Source organism: Pongo pygmaeus, chromosome 8 (assembly GCF_028885625.2).
Source record: "Pongo pygmaeus isolate AG05252 chromosome 8, NHGRI_mPonPyg2-v2.0_pri, whole genome shotgun sequence".
NCBI classification, from domain to species: Eukaryota; Metazoa; Chordata; class Mammalia; order Primates; family Hominidae; genus Pongo; species Pongo pygmaeus.
Genome location: NC_072381.2, coordinates 109581347 through 109601436, shown reverse-complemented (window position 1 = coordinate 109601436; position 20090 = coordinate 109581347). Strand labels below are relative to the sequence as shown.

At 42.0% G+C, this 20090-nt stretch overlaps 1 protein-coding gene across 1 annotated transcript in view; it reads right to left on the bottom strand.

Moving 5' to 3' along the window:
• GSTO2 (glutathione S-transferase omega 2) overlaps positions 1–20090 on the bottom strand; it is a 30552-nt gene that overhangs the window by 8512 nt on the left and 1950 nt on the right. The window contains exons 2-5 of the mRNA XM_054435946.2: positions 15840–16104; positions 15457–15565; positions 12784–13006; positions 11434–11535 (exon numbers count right to left, since the gene is read on the bottom strand). Of these exons, the coding sequence (XP_054291921.1) occupies positions 11434–11535; positions 12784–13006; positions 15457–15565; positions 15840–15873 (468 nt within the window). The 5' untranslated portion in view covers positions 15874–16104. The remainder of the gene's footprint in view (positions 1–11433; positions 11536–12783; positions 13007–15456; positions 15566–15839; positions 16105–20090) is intronic.

The following is a 20090-nucleotide window of genomic DNA, read 5'->3' as shown; positions in this document are numbered from 1 at the left end:
AACAACCCAATTGCACTCTTTAAGTTATTTTAAAATGTGCAATTAAGTTATTATTGACTATAGCCACCATGTGGTTCTATCAGATAGTAGGTCTTATTCATTCTTTCTGTGTTTTTTGTACCCATTAACCATCCCCACCTCCCTGCCAGCTCACACTACCCTTCCTAGCCTCTGCTAACTATCCTTCTACTCTTTATGTTCATGAGTTCAATCGTTTTGATTTTTAGATTCCACAAATAAGTGAGAACATGTGATGTTTGTCTTTCTGTGCCTGGCTTGTTTCACTTAACATGATCTACAGTTCCATCCATGTTGTTGCAAATGACAGGATCTCATTCTTTTCATGGCCAAATAGTACTCCATTGTGTATATGTGTTACATTTTCTTTTTTCTTTTTTTTTTTTTTGAGACAGAGTGTCGACAACTCTGTCACCCAAGTTGGAGTGCAGTGGTGTGATCTCAGCTCACTGCAACCTCTGCCTCCCAGGTTCAAGCAATTCTCCGCCTCAGCCTCCTGAGTAGCTGGGATTCCAGGCAGGCACTACCATGCCAGCTGATTTTTGTATTTTCAGTAGAGACGGGGTTTCACCATGTTGGCCAGGCTGGTCTCGAACTCCTGACCTTAAGTGATCCACTAGCCTTGGCTTCCCAAAGTACTGGGGATTACAGGAGTGAGCCACCACACCTGGCCTGTATCACATTTTCTTTATCCATTCCTCTATTCATGGACACTTAGGTTGCTTTCAAATCTTAGCTATTGTAAACAGTGCTGCAACAAACATAAGGGTCCAGGTATCTCTTTGATATACTGATTTCCTTTCTTTTGGGTGTGTACCCAGCAGTGGGATTGCTGGATCATATGGTAGCTCAATTTTTAGTGTTTTGAGGAACCTCCAAACTGTTCTCCATAGTGGTTATACTAATTTACATTCCTACCCCAGTGTACGAGGGTTCCCTTTTCTCCACATCCTCACCAGTATTTGTTATTGCCTGTCTTTTGGATGTAAGCCATTTTAACTGGGGTGAGATGATATCTCATTGTAATTTTGATTTGCCTTTCTCTGATGATCAATGATGCTGAGCACCTTTTCATATGTCTGTTTGCCATTTGTGTGTCTTCTTTTGAGAAATGGCTATTCAAATCTTTTGCAGGGCAGAAATGTTTTGAGCTCATAAAAGATAAGTGGAGGTTCTTAAGATTTCAAATCTCAGATCCCTGCTAAAATGATATAGCTGAGGCTGAGCTAACCATGTGATGACCCAGTTCCCTGTAAAACAAAACTAGGGTGTGGAACAAACCTAGGGCATATTTAAGACCATTTTCTCCTCTGGGAAGGAGCCTTAGAGGGAGGACCTGCAGCAGAACATGCCCCTCTTGCTGCCCATGAGTTATGACCTAGATTCTCCATGAAGGTGCAGAATACAACTCGTCAAAATTTGGGGATTAAAGGACCACTCTGAAAATTCTATGCTGGCATCCTTTTAATGAGCTTAATTCTTATCTTCAAAATATATTTGTAGGGCTGGGTGTGGCGGCTCACACCTTTTATCCTAGTACTTTGGGAGACCAAGGTGGAAGGATCACTTGAGCCCAGAAGTTCGAGACCAGTCTGGGCAACATGGCAAAATCCCGTCTCTACAAAAAATACACAAAATTAGCCAGGCATGGTGGTGCCTGTAGTCCTAGACACTCAGGAGGCTAAGGTAGGAAGATCACCTGAGCCCGAGAGGTCGAGGCTGCAGTGAGCCATGATCATGCCACTACACTCCAGCCTGAGTGACAGAGTGAGACCCTGTCTCAAAAACAAAAAACTAAAACTAAAACAAATCACAATATATTTGTAAGATAGTGTGGGGGAAAAGCTAGGAGGGTAATGCTTGACCAGTCAAATGTCTGTAAAGCGATTGGTGGTAGATGAAAATATAAATGAATATTTATCAAGTCTCTGAAGTGGGGAGAGGACTTCCTACACATAAAACAGTGGAGGAAATCATAGCAGGAAAGCCTTATAGCACAATACTTTCAAATGCTGTACTTCCATATGCAAAAATATACAAGCCAAATTAAAAGTCAAAAGAAAACAAAAATGTGTTTTAAAACCAGTCAAATATCTTTTCTATACAAGGAACACTTTAAAAGGAACTTTTACAAATCAACAAAGAAAATTAGTAAGACTCTGATGGCCAGATAGGCAAAGCCCCTGAACTGAACAGACAAATTTTACAAGACCAGGAGCAAGAGATGACATACTTCGGGGAAAACCTTCCACTTCCCTGGCAATCAAAGAAATATGCATTAAGTCAACAATGAGGAACTACAGTGTATCTCCACAGCAAATATTATTCAACAAACGAATATCTTTTTGAATGAACTCTCCCACCAGTGAAAAGGAGATAGGGCAAAGAGCATTTTCACCTACTGCTGGCAAGGGGCAAACAACACAAGTCTTTTGGGAAGCAATTTAGTGAAATACAGTCCAAGCCTCCGATGTGCTCATTATACCCTTTGATCTGGTAATTCCATTCCTGAGAGTCCAGCTTAAGAACATATTCTAAAATAGAGAATATGCTTTTTATGCAAAGAAGCTGATGTTCCCTGCAGCACAGTTCAAAACGGTAAAGGACTGAAAACCATCTAAACACTCCTAATTCGTGTGCTGGATAAATAACTTTATGGTTTATAAATATGGCAAAGTATGCAGACATTAAAAGTGTTTTTGGCCGGGTGCGGTGGCTCACGCCTGTAATCCCAGCACTTTGGGAGGCCGAGGCAGACGGATCACGAGGTCAGGAGATGGAGACCATCCTGGCTAACACGGTGAAACCCCATCTCTACTAAAAATACAAAAAGAAATTAGCCGGGCGTGGTGGCGGGTGCCTGTAGTCCCAGCTACTTGGGAGGCTGAGGCAGGAGAATGGCGTGAACCCGGGAGGTGGAGCTTGCATTGAGCCAAGATAGCACCACTGCACTCCAGCCTGGGTGACAGAGCGAGACTCCGTCTCCCCCCAAAAAAAAAAAGTGTTTTTTCTACTTTTAAAAATTACATATTTAATACAGAAATACATTCCCATCATTAAAAAAAAAATCAAACACAGAAAATAGTGTAAAAGGCAAAATCTTCCCTCCCCATCCCTGCCCCTTAACCACTTTTCTTACCCACCCCAATTCTAATCAGTTCCCTTCCCAGTGTGAGACACTACCAGGAGGTGGATGTGTTTCTCTCTAGATACTTTTCTAGCCACTTATTTACATGTATATGCACATCTGCATGGTTCAGTTTTGTTTTCTTCTACTAAAATGGGATCATACCACCTGTATTACTGTGTGATTCATTTAATATTTCTAGGCAATCTTTTAATGTCAGTACACATAGATTTACCTCATTCACTTTCAGCCGTTCCACAGAATTCCACAAGGCAGACATGATTTGCTTAACCACTCACCATCTAATGAATACTGTTTCCTAATTTGTCATCATCACAAATAATGCTGCTGCTCCAAGAAACACTCTTATACATGTAAATAAGCATTTACAGAGTTTATAAAAATTGGCCAGGTGTGGTGGCTTACACCTGTAATCCCAACATTTTGGGAGGCCAAGACAGGTGGGTCACTTGAGCCCAGGAGTTCGACACCAGCCTGGGCAACAAGGGAGACCCTGTCTCTACAAAAGTTAAAAAGAAAACTAGCTAGGCATGGTGGCACACGCCTGTAGTCTCGGCTACTCAGGAGACTGAGTTGGGAGGCTCCCTTGAGCTCAGGAGTTCAAGGTTGCAGTGAGGCGTGATTGCACCCTTCATTCCAGCCTGGGCAACAAGAGTAAAACCCTGTCTCAAAATAAAATGGCAGGGGGTGTGGGGAATATTTACATCATAATAGTAACCAAGTTTCAACTACATAAAATATACATAGCAGAAAAGGACAGAAAACAAAAACAAAAAAGTCCCCAAGATAATAACAGTGGTTGTTTCTGGGTAGTGGGATTATAATTTTTTTTCCTTAGTTTCTATGTTTTCCTGTATTTTCCAAATTCTCTCTGATGAACAAGTATTACTTTATAATTGGAGAAGAGTAAAATTAATTTTTAAATAAGAATAATGATTATTCTATTATTTATGTGATGGGAAAGGGTGTATCAGAAGGCTATTGAAAGAAGTACAGCAAATATTAGTTTACCTAGAAAGCAGCTGTCAGAATTGGATGATGAATGAAGTAACCAATCTAGCAACCACACTAATACACTTAACGAGGCATCCTGAGTCAGGGATAACCAGTTCCCAAGTGTGAAAGAATGGTGGTTACAACTAAAATGGCATGTTGGTAAACATGCTAAATCAGCTAGCAAATCCAAGAGAAATAACAATGTATATTCATGCAAAAACCTGCACAGTGTTCACAGCAACATTATCCATATTAGTTCCAAGAGTGGAACCTTCCCAGATGTGGATAAACAAAATGTGCGTATTCACACATGGAATATTATTTAGCCATAAAAAAGCATGAAGGATGAACCTTAAGAACATTATGGTATGTGAAAATAGCTCATGAAACGCTACATGTTGTATGATTCCACTTATATGAAGTGTCTAGAATAAGTGAATCCACAGAGACAGAAAGCAGATTAGTGGCTGCGTACAGCCAAGGGGATTGAGAAGAAATGGAAAATGACAGCTTAAGAGTGAGCAATTTCTCTGGGGGATGATAAAAAAACGCTCTGAAATTAAATACTGGTGATAGTTGCACAACTCACTTAATATACTAAAAGCCAGTGAATTGTACACTTGAAAAGGGTGAATTTTGTGGCATACGAATTATATCTCAATAACTCTGTTATTAAAAATAGCTAGTAATAATGAATTTAGTTTGTAGACATGTTAACTTAGACGACAAAAAATTTAGCTTGTAGTCTACTATATATAAAAGGATACAGAAAATTGTTTCCAGTGACGAATTAACCAGGTATAAACTTTCTTTCCTTCCTATCCTGGTGATATCAAAGGAGAAACAATTAAACAATATATAAATAATTTCATCACTGGAAATTAATAAAAATTAAGAAAGAGCAAAAGCAAAACTAAACCAAGACAATATAATCTAACTTGAATAAATGTCTTTTTTGATGAGAAGAAAGAACAGATTAAAAATTAAGATTACCAGGTGCAGTGGCTCGTGCCTGTAATCACAGCACTTTGGGAGGCTGAAGTGGGAGGATCACTTGAGCCTAGGAGTTCAAGACCTGCCTGAGCAACATAGTGAGACCTCGTCTCTACAAAAAAATTAAAACAAATAAAAACAAAAACAAAACAGTTGGGCATGGTGGCCTGAACCTGTGGTCCCAGCTACTCGGGAGGTTGAGGTGAGAGAATCACTTGAGCCCAGGAGGTTGAGGGTGCAGTGAGCCATGAATGTGTTACTGCACTCCAACGTGGGTGACAGAGTGTGATCCTGACTCAAAAAAATAATTATAATAATAATTAAGATAATGGAGGCAGGCTCGGTGGCTTGAGCCTGTAATCCCAGCTACTCGGGAGGCTGAGGTGGAAGTACTGCTTGAGCCCAGGAGCTCAAGATGACAGTGAGCCATGACTGTGCCACTGCACTCCAACCTGGGCAATAGAGAGAGACCCCCATCTCTAAAAGAGGAAAAGAAAATAAAATAATTAAAAAATTAAGATTTTGGGCGAAATTTAGAATCAATAAAGTATTTAACTACAGATGCTCCTGGGTGATGCACACATAATTTATGCAAATTCCACCTCATGCAAACTGCTACACATAAGGCACATGATCAGATTTGGCAATGCGGGAAACTCTGCATGGAAATGCAAAGTGAAGCACCTCAAGGCAGGTGGTTGAATGACAAGAAGCAAAATCATAAAGTGCCCTGTGGCCACGGGCTGACGAAGCCTTCAGTTGCTGGGCCAGGTCTCATCCCTCAGGGCTATTTCAGCATTATTTATGTTATCCCCTCCCCGCTCTCTTTTATGGAGCTCTGATGATGACGAAGAAAGGACCAAGCAATAGTCAGAGTGCAGAACCAATTCATAAGCCACGAACACTTTCTAGATTTAAAGCAAAACTCCAAAGCCTCAAGGAAATCTGACCAAATCCTACCTTTCACTGCACTTGGACTTGATTTGACTACTTCCATAATGAAAATATTTTTGGAAGGCACAGATAAAAAGTGACACCCAGAGGTCCTGCCGCATTCAAATCCACAAAGATCAAATGAAGCCTGGCTCAAGTCCCACTCTGAAATGGGAAAGTCAATACCTGAAAAAGAATAAAACTAAAAAATGTGTGCTGCTTAGAGTAATGATTCAGTAAGGGCTAGAAAATCTGCTTGAAGACATAAAGTGCAGCAAGACAAGACAAGTGTCATAGTTTTAAAACTCATGCCAATGTTCAGAACAGGAAAACCAGTGAGCAGGCTGCTAGTTTGATAATAAAAGCGGCAGTAATATATCTCAAAGAATTGTAAAAGATATTAGAGAAAAATGTGGTTATATAACAAGCACAATAAATCTTTGATTTTGATGGAACTTAATTTTTTTTTTCTTGGAGACAAAGTCTCACTCTGTCACCCAGGCTGGAGTACAGTGGCATGATCATAGCTCACTGCAGCCTTGACCTCCTGGACTCAAGTGATCCTCCCACCTCAGCCTCCCAAGTAGCAGGGACCACAGGTGTGCATCACCACATCCAACTGATTTTTGTATTTTTTGTAGAGATAAGGTTTTGCCATGTTGTCCAGTCTTGTCTCAGACTCCTGGGCTCAAATGATCTGCCCGCCTCAGCCTCCCAAAGTGCTGGGATTACAGGCATGAGCCACTGAACCCACCTGAAACTAGATTTAAAAAACAAACAAGCAAACAAAAAAACAAGCAAAAAACAAACAAACAAACAAAACTTAAAAAGTTAGACAAGGCAGTTATTTCAAAAGAAGAAAGTGTCAGAGTTTAAGGCCACAAAAGGTTAACTGAACCTTCTGTTTGAGGATAACATAGCAGAAGATTATGCATGAAATCTTGGCTTGCTTATCACTCAAGAGAGACAAAGAGTATTTAATATATTTTTAGCTCACAAAAAATCCTGATTCTGCAAAACCATGTGAAAGAGTTGCATAAATCAGGGGATCCTCTCCATTAGAATTATTCTGATAAATTTCAATTTCACTAGACTCTCCTGGAATAAATATTTTGGCATTTAAAGGAACGGACTACATAATTCAAGTTCATTGGTCATGTTTTCAGATTTCAATATTTCCTACATTGTAGTTATAATTCTGTTTGTTTGTTTGTTTTTGAGACAGTGTCTTGCTGTGTCACCCAGGCTGGAGTGCAGTGGCATGATCATAGCTCATTGCAAGCTCAAACTCCTGAGTTCAAGAGATGTTCCCACCTCAGCCTCTAGAGAAGCTGGGACTACAGACACACGCCACCATGACTAGTTCATTTTTTTATTTTTAGTAGAGGCATGGTCTCACTGTGTTGCCCAGGCTGGTCTTGAACTCCTGGCCTCAAGTGATCCTCCCTCCTTGGCCTCCCAAAGTGTGAGCCACCACGCCCAGCCATAGTTACAATTCTTGCTAACATTCTATGGGACAAAACCACATTCAAACCTGTTAGGACAATGTGGAATACTCAGTGGTCCTTAAATAGCATCAGTGAAAGCTACCTACACCGAGGCTGGTTTGTGAAAGCTACCTATATAGAGGCTGGTTAACAACGGTGTTTCTGGGGCTCAGTTATTGAAGATAAAGTGAAATTTCTTATTCAGTGACATGCTGGAGCTGCCCACATCTTTTGCCAACTCTTGAGTTTAGAAATAGCACATTCGTAGCTCAAAATTAGCCTTGACGGAAGTATTTACACCACCCAAATCAGCAAATGCTATAAGTCAGTGCTTTTTCTTTTTCTTTCTCTTTTAAGAGAAAATTGATTGTTAAACATTTATCACCACACCACTAATGTCATTCCTAAACTGTCTGGTTAAAGCTCCTAGCCCATAAAACCATTCCAAAGGTCCAGTAGAGACCATACATTGCTCTTCTAAGCTCTGCCCGCATATGAATATCCCATCAACATCTCAAATTTGACAAAATGTGTCTTCCCTCAAACTCTTAGTGAAAAGCATCACATTTACCGGCCACAAACTTGGAAACCATCCTCGATAACTTCTACTCCTTCCTCAGATTTCATTTCATCTTAGTTCCTCAAAATTTCTCTAATTAAACCTCCCTCTCCAACCCTCTTTAGTGGGGTCCTCTTTGTCCCTTCCCAGTCCCTCCTCTTGGCCACTCTAATCCATCCTCTACACTCTTGCTGGGCTGAACTTCTTTTTTTTTTTTTTTTTTGAGATAGGGTTTCACTGTGTTGTCTAGGCTGGAGTGCAGTGGTGCAATTATAGCTCACTGCAGGTTCAACCTCCTAGGCTCTGGTGATCCTCTCACCTCAGCCTCCCAAGTACCTAGGACTACAGGTATAAGCTACCATGCCAAGCTAACATTTTGTATTTTTTTAAGAGATGGAGTTTTGCCATGTTGACCAGGGTGGTCTCAAACTTCTGGGCTCAAGCGATCCTCCCGCCTTGGCTTCTCAAAGTGCTGGGATTACAGGCGTGAACCACTGTGCTCAGCTGGGCTGAATACTTTTTCCTTTCTTTTTTTTTTTTTTTTTTTTGTGAAACAGAGTCTCACTCTGTTGCCCAGGCTGGAGTGCAGTGGTGCAGTCTTGGCTCATGGCAACCTCCCCCTCCTGGGTTCAAGTGATGGGCCGAATACTTTTAAAAGCATGAAGAAGTACACCACTCTCCTGCTTGACAGGCTTCAACTACTCACCATCAACTCTGAAATAAAGTGCAAATCCCTGGGCACAGTGGAAAAGGCCTTTTAGCATCTGACTCTGGACCACCCTCCACATTCGCCTCTTACCAATCACTCCCTCGCTGCCAACCCCTCACTGATTATTGTTTGCTGAACACACCAGGCTCTCACCCTTGTGCCTCTTATTCATCCTAAGAGTCAACAGAGGCATTATCTACCCCCACAGACCAGCCTTCTCATATGCATGTCTCCAGCCTAGCACTCAACACACCCAGGTTTTAAATGGGCTTAACAGCCTATCTCCCTGTCCAGGCTTTGAGCTCCTTGAGGGTCTTTAATTTTTTGTATTCCTAGTACCTAGTTCTGAGCCTTTACAGACAGGCCACTCCAATTTGCAAAACAGGACTAGTACCATTTGTACCTGAGAAGGTTGTTGGAAAGATTGAATGAGATGATGTATGCAAAGTATCTGCAGCATGATTCATGGCACAAAATACTGGTTCATTTGCCCTGGAAAAGACCCCTGATTGAAGAAGAACTGTATCTCCATCATAACCCTATACTTTCATCTAGCAATCTGTAATTTAAAAAGTTCATCCATCATCCAAATGGAGGTAGAAGGGAAACTGATGAAAATGTTTCAATTACTGTATCGTTGAATTCAAAGATTTTTTTTTTCCCAGCTCCTTTTCCCTCGTCCAGTATTTGTTTATCTGTGAGAAGGTAACCAGGCATGATGGGGTCCATTCAGCTGATCTTTAAAATAGACTATAAATTCTCTATTCACAAGATTTTTGAACTTCTTTTTTAAAGCAGCAGCTCTCCTCTCTCCCCAAATGCCATCTTCTTAGATGTCAGGTTGAACATGGTGGTTAAAGGCAGTGCTGACCTGAGTGAAGCAGTGTCTGGAACAATCTACCAGGCCTCCACTCGCTGGGCAGTCCCCTGCAGAACCCAGAGGCTCTGAGGAACACACATTTCAAAATAATCCCTCATTTTACACATGGGAAAACCAAGGCCCAGAGAGGTACAGAACATTGCCCAAGGTTCTGGAATTCAGTAAAGTCAAGCCTAAGATCCAAGATTCTTTCCACCACATCATACGGCCTCCTTGGGGTCAAGGCCACAGTTGGTGACCTCAGGACAAAAGGTTGACATTTCCTACACATGACCATTCGTCATCCATAAATACTTAATTGTACAAATTTGAGATAGGCAATTGGAAATATCAATACACTTAATCTGTTTCCACTTGATAAAGGTCAAATGGAAGAGTAATAATAACCAGTCTTCCCTTAAGGGGAAAAAAATTGTATTATCTGGCTGCTAATAGAGGAACCACCCACCCATAAGGTGAATTTATCAGTTTCTGGAGCAAAAATAAAGGAAGTAAAAGAACTGCCTTCCTGATTATTCTAGAAGTACCGGATAAGTAGCTCCATTACTGCCAGGTTAATGAAGGATCTACTGGCAAAGAGTGTTCCTGCCACCGCACCCATTTTCCCCTTCTTCCTTAATTATAGACCCCTGATTTTATTCAGGGTATCCCAGCTAAAAGACTGTATTTCCCAGCTTTCTCTAAGATAGTTATGACCCCACAACTAAGTTCTAGCCAATGAAATGTAAATAGCCATTGAGTAGAATTTCTGGTAGGATTTAAAGCCCCTTAAAGGGGCATGGCCATTTGCCATTTTTTTCTTTATATTCTCCTTTTCAGAGCCTGGAACTTGGATGTGATGGCTGCAGTGACAGCAGCTATCTTGTTATTTGGAGGATAATACCCTTGTACTAAGTTGTGCTAAGGATGACAGAGCCCACAAAGAGAAAAAGCTTTAGTTCCTGATAACATCATGAAGAAGACAACAGGATAGGCCTGAACAGCCTACCTCTGGGTTGTTTTTTTTTTTTTTTTTTGTCAGTCTTACTTACTCTGTTGCCCAGGCTAGAGTGCAGTGGTACAAGCATGGCTCACTGCAGCTTTGACCTCCCAGACTCAAGCAATCCTCCTGCCTCAGCCACCTAAGTAGCTGGGACTACAGGTATACATCATCACGCCTGGCTAATTTTTAAAAGTATTTTTGTAAAGGAGGGGTCTTGCTATGTTGCCTAGGCTGGTCTTAAACTCCTAGGCTCAAGTGATCCTCCTGCTTCAGCCTCCCCAAGTGCTGGGATCACAGGTGTGAGCCACCGTATGTGTGAGAATAAACCCTTATAAAACGTGAGAAAGAATGTTATGTGAGAGAGTAAACCCTTACAACATGAATTTACAGTAGTTAGACTTCAGCAGCCAAACACAACCCCTAACCTTTACAGACCTTGACCTCATTGGCAGAAGCTACAGAAGCCATGCAGAGCTACTCAGGGAGATGGGGTGACTCTGGGAAAGGAAGCAATTCATGGCATGTCCTCCCCATCTCCTCATCAGATTTTCCAGAATAATTCCAGAGCAGGTTAGAGGAGGGCAAACATGCAATCAGATGATCAGGAGTCTGACTTATCAAAGGCAGAAAGAATAAGCCTGTAAAAGCCGGTGTCAGAGTGACCAGGTTAGTGACCCTGCCTAGCTTCCTCCATTGTAGCTGACCGGGAGAGGGACCCCTTTTTGTACCTCTTCCAGGTTGCCGAATTCCTGACGCAGGGCTGCCTTCAGATCAGTGCATTCTCTCCCACATCTCAGCGCTACCAGGCACTCCTTGGTCAAATGTGGGACCTAATCAGAGGACACAGGTTATCAGTGGAGAAGTCTGTGGAAACTTCCAGTTCCTGTTCTGCCTGAAAAGGCAGCAAAGCTTTATAACGCCAGCCTAACAGGGCAACACCCACATCAGACCCCCCAGCTCCCTGTGAGGGCACTAGGTTATCTCTATGGTTCCGGTTCTCAGTAGGAATCTACTTCTTATAGTACCCTGGGAAAACAGGGTGCTTTAGGAGGGTTTCTCCAGTGCTCCTTACTTGATCAGCTGCTTCCATGCTATACATTCTTAGGTGGGACACTCAACCTCTCTAGGCCTCAGTGTTATCTGAAAAATGGATACAATAGCAGTACCCACTTCAAAGGGCAGTTGGATTAAATGAGTTAGCTCCTACAAAGTAATTAGGACAGTGTCTGGCACATCATAAGTGCTCGATATATGTCAGCTGTTAATATCATTGAGGTTTTTAAAAATTCCTTTTCAAAGACACCATCTTAAAATTTCTCCATTCTTTTTTCTTTCATTATCAAAGCTGCCACCATTTATCTATTCTTCACATTTCCTGGACAGCAGGCACTCTTATGCCTCTAAAGAGCATCACTGGCCAGGCGCAGTGGCTCACGACTGTAATCCTAGCACTTTGGGAGGCTGAGGCAGGCAGATCACTTGAGGTCAGGAGTTCAAGACCAGCCTGGCCAATATGGTGAAACCCCATCTCTACTAAAAATACAACAATTAGCTGGGTGTGGTGGCATGCGCCTGTAATCCCAGCTACTCAGGAGGCTGAGGCAGGAGAATTGCTTAAACCCAGGTGGCAGAGGTTGCAGTGAGCTGAGATGGTGCCACTGCACTCCAGCCTGGGTGACAGAGCGAGACTCCGTCTCAAAAAAAATAATAAAAAAGCATCACCTTCTATGCATAATCTTCACACTCCATTACTTTTTACCTGAAGCCGGAGAAATACTCCCTTTAAGGATCACCAGTTTTCAGTTCTTTCAGTATTCCTGCTTCAAGTCACACGGTCATTGCCATGTCATAACCATACCTCCTGAGCCTGCCAGTTGAAATGGAGAAGCACCTAGCAGTTAAGCCTTTAATATCAGTGGCCATGCTCTACCCTAATTCCATGCTAGCTAATCTCCTGAGGATCACATGGTATCGAAACAAAACAGTTTCACCAGTGATTTGGCTTTAAAATGGGTTGAGGTTTGGGAAAGACGTGCAAAGTAAAATACAGTGTAAGTGGCTTTTTAAATTGAATATACCTTACAAAATAGCTCCAATAACATCTTTTGGCGAGCTCGTTCATAAGGGTCATATGGAAACAGCTTCCTTCCTGGATAAGCGTCATCCAGGTACTCACAAGCGATGACAGATTCATAGATCAGTTGACATTGGCTGGTCTCCAGGACAGGAATGTGGCCAAAAGGGTGCTTTGTATAGTACCATTCAGGCTTGTTTCTCAGGTTAATGTTGACCACTTCATGTCTTAAAAAGCAAAAGGAAAACATGACAGAACAAAAATGAGAGGCATCTGCAGGCAGGCCCTCTTCTTGAAAGCAGAAGCAATCAGTTTAAAAGTTAAAATTTGCAATTAGTTTTTTAAGGTTTAAGTTTTGTATAAAATACATAACATCATCATCTTCCTTCCTGCAGTAAGATGTGTTGGATGTTTTCTATGCCTTATCTCAGTTGTTCCTCATAATTCCCCATGAAGTAGGCTCACCTCATAGGAAACAAGACTTAAGGGGGTTGAATCTCACACCCAATACCACCCACTAAGAAGTAGCAGAGCTGGCCGGGCGCGGTGCCTCACACCTGTAATCCCAGCACTTTGGGAGGCTGGGGCAGGCAGATCATCTGAGGTCAGGAGTTCAAGACCTGCCTGGCCAACATGGCGAAACCCCGTCTCTACTAAAAAACACAAAATATTAGCTGGGCGTGGTGGCGGGCGCCTGTAACCCCAGCTACTCGGGAGGCTGAAGCAGGAGAATTGCTTGAACCCGGGAGGTGGAGGTTGCAGTGAGCTGAGATCACACCACTGCACTCCAGCCTGGGCAAGAAACTCCATCTCAAAAAAAAAAGTAGTAGAGCCAAGATCACAGCCAGGCAGACAGACTCAGAGCTCACACACTTAACCATGGCATGAGAGAGTTTAGTACATTTTACAGCTTGAAAATACAAATCTGGTATTAACAGGTCACAACAGAATATGGTAAATGTTAATAATTAAGAGTATGAGTTTTGGCATCAGAATAAACAGTCTAGCTTAGGACCTTAACCGAATTCCCAACCTCTCTGTGCTCAGTGTCCTTAATTATAAAATGGGGCTAATAATTACACCCATCTCTTGGTACTGTGGTGATGATCAAGTAAGGGAATATGTATAAAGTGTTTAGGACAGTGCCTGGCACATAAGCATGCAATAACTTTTTGATTCTTCTTCTAATTATTAGATATTCAAATAATACTATTATTATTTAATGTTCACATAATAATACAATTATTATTTAGATAACTATAAAGTTACCAGAAGCATGAACATATGTTTAAAAAGATGAAAGGAAACAAATGGGAACGTTCGTTGCTTAGTCTAGGAGACTGTCTTAAACCCTCAGCAGAGGCTGGATGAGGTGGCTCACACCTGTAATCTCAGCACTTTGAGAGGCCAGGGTGGGAGGGTTGCTTGAGCCCAAGAGTTTGAGACCAGCATAGGCCACATAGCAAGACCTAAAGCAGTGGGTCTCAACCTAAAGCAATGGGTCTCAACTAGAAGTGATTTTTGGCCTCCTTCCCAAGGGACATATCACAATGTCTGGAGACATTGTTTTGTTGTCACAACTGAAGGTAGCGGGTCGGGAAGGGGGACTCTACTGTCATTGAATGGGTAGAGACCAGGGATACTGCTAAACATCCAGTGATGGACAAGACAGTTTCTATCCCACCTCTCCAACAAAGAATTATCTGGCCCAAATTGTCAACAGTGCCAAGTTTGAGAAACCCTGACCTAAGGAAATACATCAGCTCCTAAGCTGATAATTTATCAACAAATGGGCAAAACATTCAGTTGTTGTTATTTTCCTCAAAAAACAGGTAACCTTAAGGTCAACTTAATTTGAGCAAAAGGGAAGAATCTGGAAATACAGACCCTATATACTCAACAAGGTGGATTTACATAATTTTATTTAAAACATCTCTATATTAGTCTTTGTATCTCTCTGACATGAGTCTGAAACTCTGAAGTCACCCCCTTGTGATGGACTCTCGGAGACAAGAGTCGGGAGCCTGGAGTGACACATTCTCAACACTCTAGCTTCGAGGTCAGCTGCATTATGCAGTCCACATCCCAGCAAAGCTGCTCTGCCCCTCCAAATCCAGATCTGCAGGAGCTGGTTTTGCAAACTTCCTTCTGGAAGAATCTGTACCCATTTCTCAAGTTTTCTAGGTGTGTTGAAAGAGACAAGAGTTCCTGCCCTCGAGAACGCACATGGGTGAAGGGGACTGGGGAGGGGAGATGGCTGAACAAATAAGAAAATGCTGGATGCAGTAAGTTCAATAAAGAAAGGAAACAGAGGTGACCTAAGATGCCTGGGGTGTGGTGGGGGAACTACCTCTGTGGGGCAGTCAGGGGAGGCCTCAGTAGCGTTGGCTGTGCCCTTAAACATTCTGGGAGGGAACCAGTTCACCAGCCCCATCATTCAGATTACTCTGCGCTGGCCTAGAAGTTTCATGCACAGGCGTGACTCGGAAAAGGGCTCCGCATTTCAGTAGGGCCGGCTAAAAAAAAGCTCGCCCTTTGCTATTTGTTAACTTCGCCTCCGAGAAAAGGGACAGGGAGCCCCTTGTAAAATCTGAGCAGGGCACCCCAGATGTTAAACATTCCCAGGCTCCTGTGAGATGCTGAGTTTGCTCAGGGGCTCTGGGTTCCCCCTTCTCACCTGATGTCTTTGGCCTTGAGGACGAGGCGGGTCCTGTGAGAATAGGGGCAGAACCTCATGCTGTAGATGCGGATCAGCCCCTCCGGGACTGGCCCTGGGGGCTGGCTTCCTGCAGAGCAGCGATAGAGGGGGACAGGGAAAGGAGAGGCTAGTCAGCCCGGTGAAGAAGGAGCTCGCTCACTTGCCCGGATCCCAAGATGGCTGTGGGAGCTCCAACTCCCAAGGCCCAGAGAGGACAGTGCTGCATGTGGCTTTTCTTCAGGAGAGCCCTCCAAGTCCCTTCCTGCCCCGCCGGTCTGCAGGCCAAGGCCAGGCAGCTCCGCTGAAGCCAACTTTCTGTCACGCGGCGCCCCCAGCTCGCGGACCTCATGGAGAGCACTCACCTTTCCCCAGGGTCCTGGTCGCATCCTCAGACATGGTCTCCAGGTATTTGCGCAACTCCCGGAGCTCACGGTCGCCGCCCTGTGGCTCGCCACCACTGCCGCAGGCTCCAGAAACAGCTGCGCTCTGGCGCGCACCTCTTGTCCCAAATTTAATTTTTGAACTACTGGGCTCCGGCGGGGCAGAGGGGAAGCGATCTGGAGCAGGAGCTAGGGTAATTTAACCTGGGGAGACATCGCCCCAGATTTGGAAGCCCGAGAGTAGGAGCTGGCAAAAAACAAAACAAGAAAAAATAACACCTGAAAAGCTCCCCCTTGCTCTGGATATGTGCTTAAAGCTTTGGAGGGGCCTCCTCTACATCAAGAATCCCTCAAGAATGGGCATTTAAACTCCAACATGGATTTCAAAGGAGTTTAATCAAAACTGACTAGGGTAACGCTGACTTTTTCTTTCCCATTCTGAATCTCTTGCATCACTAAGACAACTGGCCACTCTTCGGTAAGTAAGTACAGCTTTAAAAAATAATAAGGCCAAACATTCTCATGATACAGCAACTAGGAAAGAAAAAGTTATTGGTGTTGAAATCTCACATACCCCAGAGAGTGAGGGCCTCCTAGACACCTAGACACCTTTGGTGTCTAGACAACTCACATTTTGCACCCCAGACACCTCAGTTGCCTCATCCCAGTGCTGGTCCTACTTGTGAGATTTTACCCAAGCTCTGAAAAACTGGCAATGAATAAAATTAAGATACCTGGAGGCAAAGAACAATTTGTGAGCTTCCCCCCTTCCCCAGCATAAATTTTTGAGAACACTCTTACTAGTTGCTAAGGATACATTGCCAACAGCTCAGCCATATAGGGGCGACTTGCACAGCTTTTCTGTTTATGTGAGATAATAGACGTGGCTTTGGCTCTGATACTGATAAGCTGAGATCCTGAATTTCAGCAGGTAAAAAAAAATTCCTTAAATTTTCCAGAATTGAGCTGATGTGGGAATTGCTTTTAAATGCATTTTGTAGGATTAACAGATCATGAAGGAAAGAAAAATATTTTCTGTGTCTCACTCATACTGACTAAATTATTTCCATAGATTAGCTTGATTCCTACAATTGCTCAGTCAGGCAACTCATATTATTCCTACTTTTCAAAACAAAAAACAGCTTCAGAAAAATGAAATTATTTGCCCAAAGTGACCAGCTAGTAGAGTTGAAGAACTTTAAAAGTCCAAAGCTTGACTCGTTGTCTTGACCTTTAAAACTGGTAACAGTGTTGGGAGGAAAGGATTTTAAGTCCAGGAAAAGATATAGCACATAATGGAGGCTCAACAAATAATAGTTTAATCTAAATATCTTTTATTAAAATGACAGAGCCTAATTATGTAGCTTACAATTGGGTATTGTTTGGCCTTTGGAGTTCCAGTCTATCCAGAACTTCTTGGTTAATAATAGTGTTAACATTTTTTGCTAGTGAATAAGAATTTTTGCAAATCTTCAGAATAGTGACTCAACTACATTTTTTGCTGTCATTCAATGATTTCATGCGAAATAAGCTTAGATAATAATATGGAAAGTATTAACATTTTATAAGAATTAGGGAATGGCAAAAATGTTTGAATAAATGTTCTCTGAAAATAAAATGCATATATGTCAGCAAGAAATCTGGTGTTGGAGAAGACATATTGGTTCCTGGCTTGCTACACTGACAACTTTTCATTTAAGAAGACAGAGAAAGTAACAGAGTAACTTCTACTTTGGAGCTAATTCTGATCAAGAAGGACAAACTGGATGGTAAAATAGAAGCAAGAAACACAACCATGTCATCTTAGAGCTCCTGGTAGATAAGATGACTTCTGGGCATACACATGTATCCCTCATATAAACAAAGCAGATTTCAAGATAGTTGAGAAAAATATATCCATAGCCTAAAAAAGGCCATAAGAGGGTTGCAAAATCTCAAAATCAAAATAAATTATTACTAATATATACTTGGTGCTTCATGTGTATTGACCCAGTTAATTCTTAAAATAGTCCCATAACTGGGCCGGGTGCGGTGGCTCATGCCTGTAATCCCAGCAGTTTGGGAGGCCGAGGCGGGCGGATCACGAGGTCAGCAGATTGAGGCCATCCTGGCTAACATGGTGAAACCCCGTTAGCACAAAAATTAGCCGGGCGTGGTGGCGGGCGCCTGTATTCCCAGCTACTCAGGAGGCTGAGGCAGGAGAAGAGCGTGAACCCGGGAGGCGGAGCTTGCAGTGAGCCGAGACTGCGCCACTGCACTCCTGCCTGGGCGACAGAGCGAGACTCCGTCTCAAAAAAAAAGTCCCATAACTGTTCTATTTTGATTCACTTTAAAAGATGAGTAAACTGAGACTAGCACGGTTAAGCACTTCTCAGCTAGTAAGTGGAAGAGAGAGGACTGCGAACCCTGGAAGTTTGACTCCAGCGGCAACAATCTCAACCAGTATCTTAGTCTTTATCAGATGCCATGAACTGAATGATTGGCAAATGTTTTTCCATATATTAAATATTTTAGGCTTTTCAGGCCATCTGGTCTCAACTATTTAGCTCTACACTTGCAGTGTAAAAACAGCCAGCGATGATAAATAAACAAATGGGTGTGGCTGTATTTATGGACACACTGCATTTGAACTTCATATATATATGTTAATAGCCTTTTTTTTAAAAAGTTTTAGATTCACAGCAAAATTGAGCAGAAAATACACATTTCTCACATACTGTATTTATGGACACACTGAATTTGAACTTCATATATATATGTTAATAGCCTTTTTTTAAAAAAGTTTTAGATTCACAGCAAAATTGAGCAGAAAATACACATTTCTCACATACCCTGTGCCCCCGCACATGCACAGTCTCTTCCACTATCAATATTCCAATCAGAGAGGTACATTTATTACAGTCAATGAACCCACATTGACATATTATCACCCAACATCCATAGTTAATATATTAGGGCTCACTGTTGGTGAATTTCATATAATTTTCACATATCACATTGTGACTGGTTTTTTTTTTCAACCTTTAAAAATGTAAAAAATCATTCTTAGATATTGAGCTATAAAAAAACCAACAATTGGTTGGATTTAGCCCAATGGCCTTAGTTTGCCCATCCATGGTCTCTGGACAATGGCCAAACTGGCAATTCCATTTGTAAATTAAAACGTTCCTGGATCCACCTTTCTACTTTGACAGAAGAGGATGATTTTCCAAGTTTTGTTTTTTCATTCCCATCTTTTAAAAGAAACTAACTCTGAGAGTTGGGAAATGTTCATGAAAAGTATATCTGTATGTGGGAAATCAAGTTCTGAAATGCCAAGTTAATTTGGTAGAGTTAGAAGACAGGGATGGAAGCTGTTCTCCTCTAAAGGGAAGCAATCTAGTGTCAAGGTTCTCAGAACAGGCCCTGGAGCCCAATGGGCTGACTTTTTGAGACCCAGCTTTGGCACTTAGGCAAGCTATCTAACCTTTTTGGATTTCACTTTCCTCACCTGCAAAATGAGAACGCCAATAATACCTACTTTATGAGTTGTAAGTATTGAATCAAATAGTCCAGGGCATCATCAGTATAGTAAGAGCTCAGTATACGTCAAAGTTAATGACAAACGCTAGTGAGTAAGAACACATTTTAAATAGCAGAGTGCATTCCAATTTTGTTTCCATAAAGATGAAGCACACTGTGATTCGCCTTTGCCAAGCATATTAGAATTAAAGTTCAACTCACAATACTTATTTTACCACTTACCAGTTTAATGCCAATTGAATGGGTTGGATGCTGCAGACTCCATTTCAGTAATGTGGTTTTTAATCTTACCTCTGAACACTATACTTTCCCTAGAAAGATTTTAACCTTAAGCTTATCCCTACTTTCTTTTGAATACCCAACAGGTACTTCTTTGAAAGCCTCTTTGCAAACTTTTCTTCTATGTTATTTCATGTTTATACCTTTATTATACTGACCCACTCAATCATGAAACAAATTGTAACTAGACCATATTAAACCTACTCCAAATCCATCTTCAGCCACCTGAAATATAATCGGATCTGCTTTGAAAATGTTTGGATCTTTGGTCATGGGTGATTAATGACTTAAGCCTTCTAGGAAAATAATGCCACCAAAGAAATAGCTTACACTCTATTTACATGCATTTGTTTTGAGAAGAGGAACTGTGGTTTGCATTCGGCAACTTTTCAAAATTTTTTGTCATGCCATCTCTTCATAGTAGCAGAAACT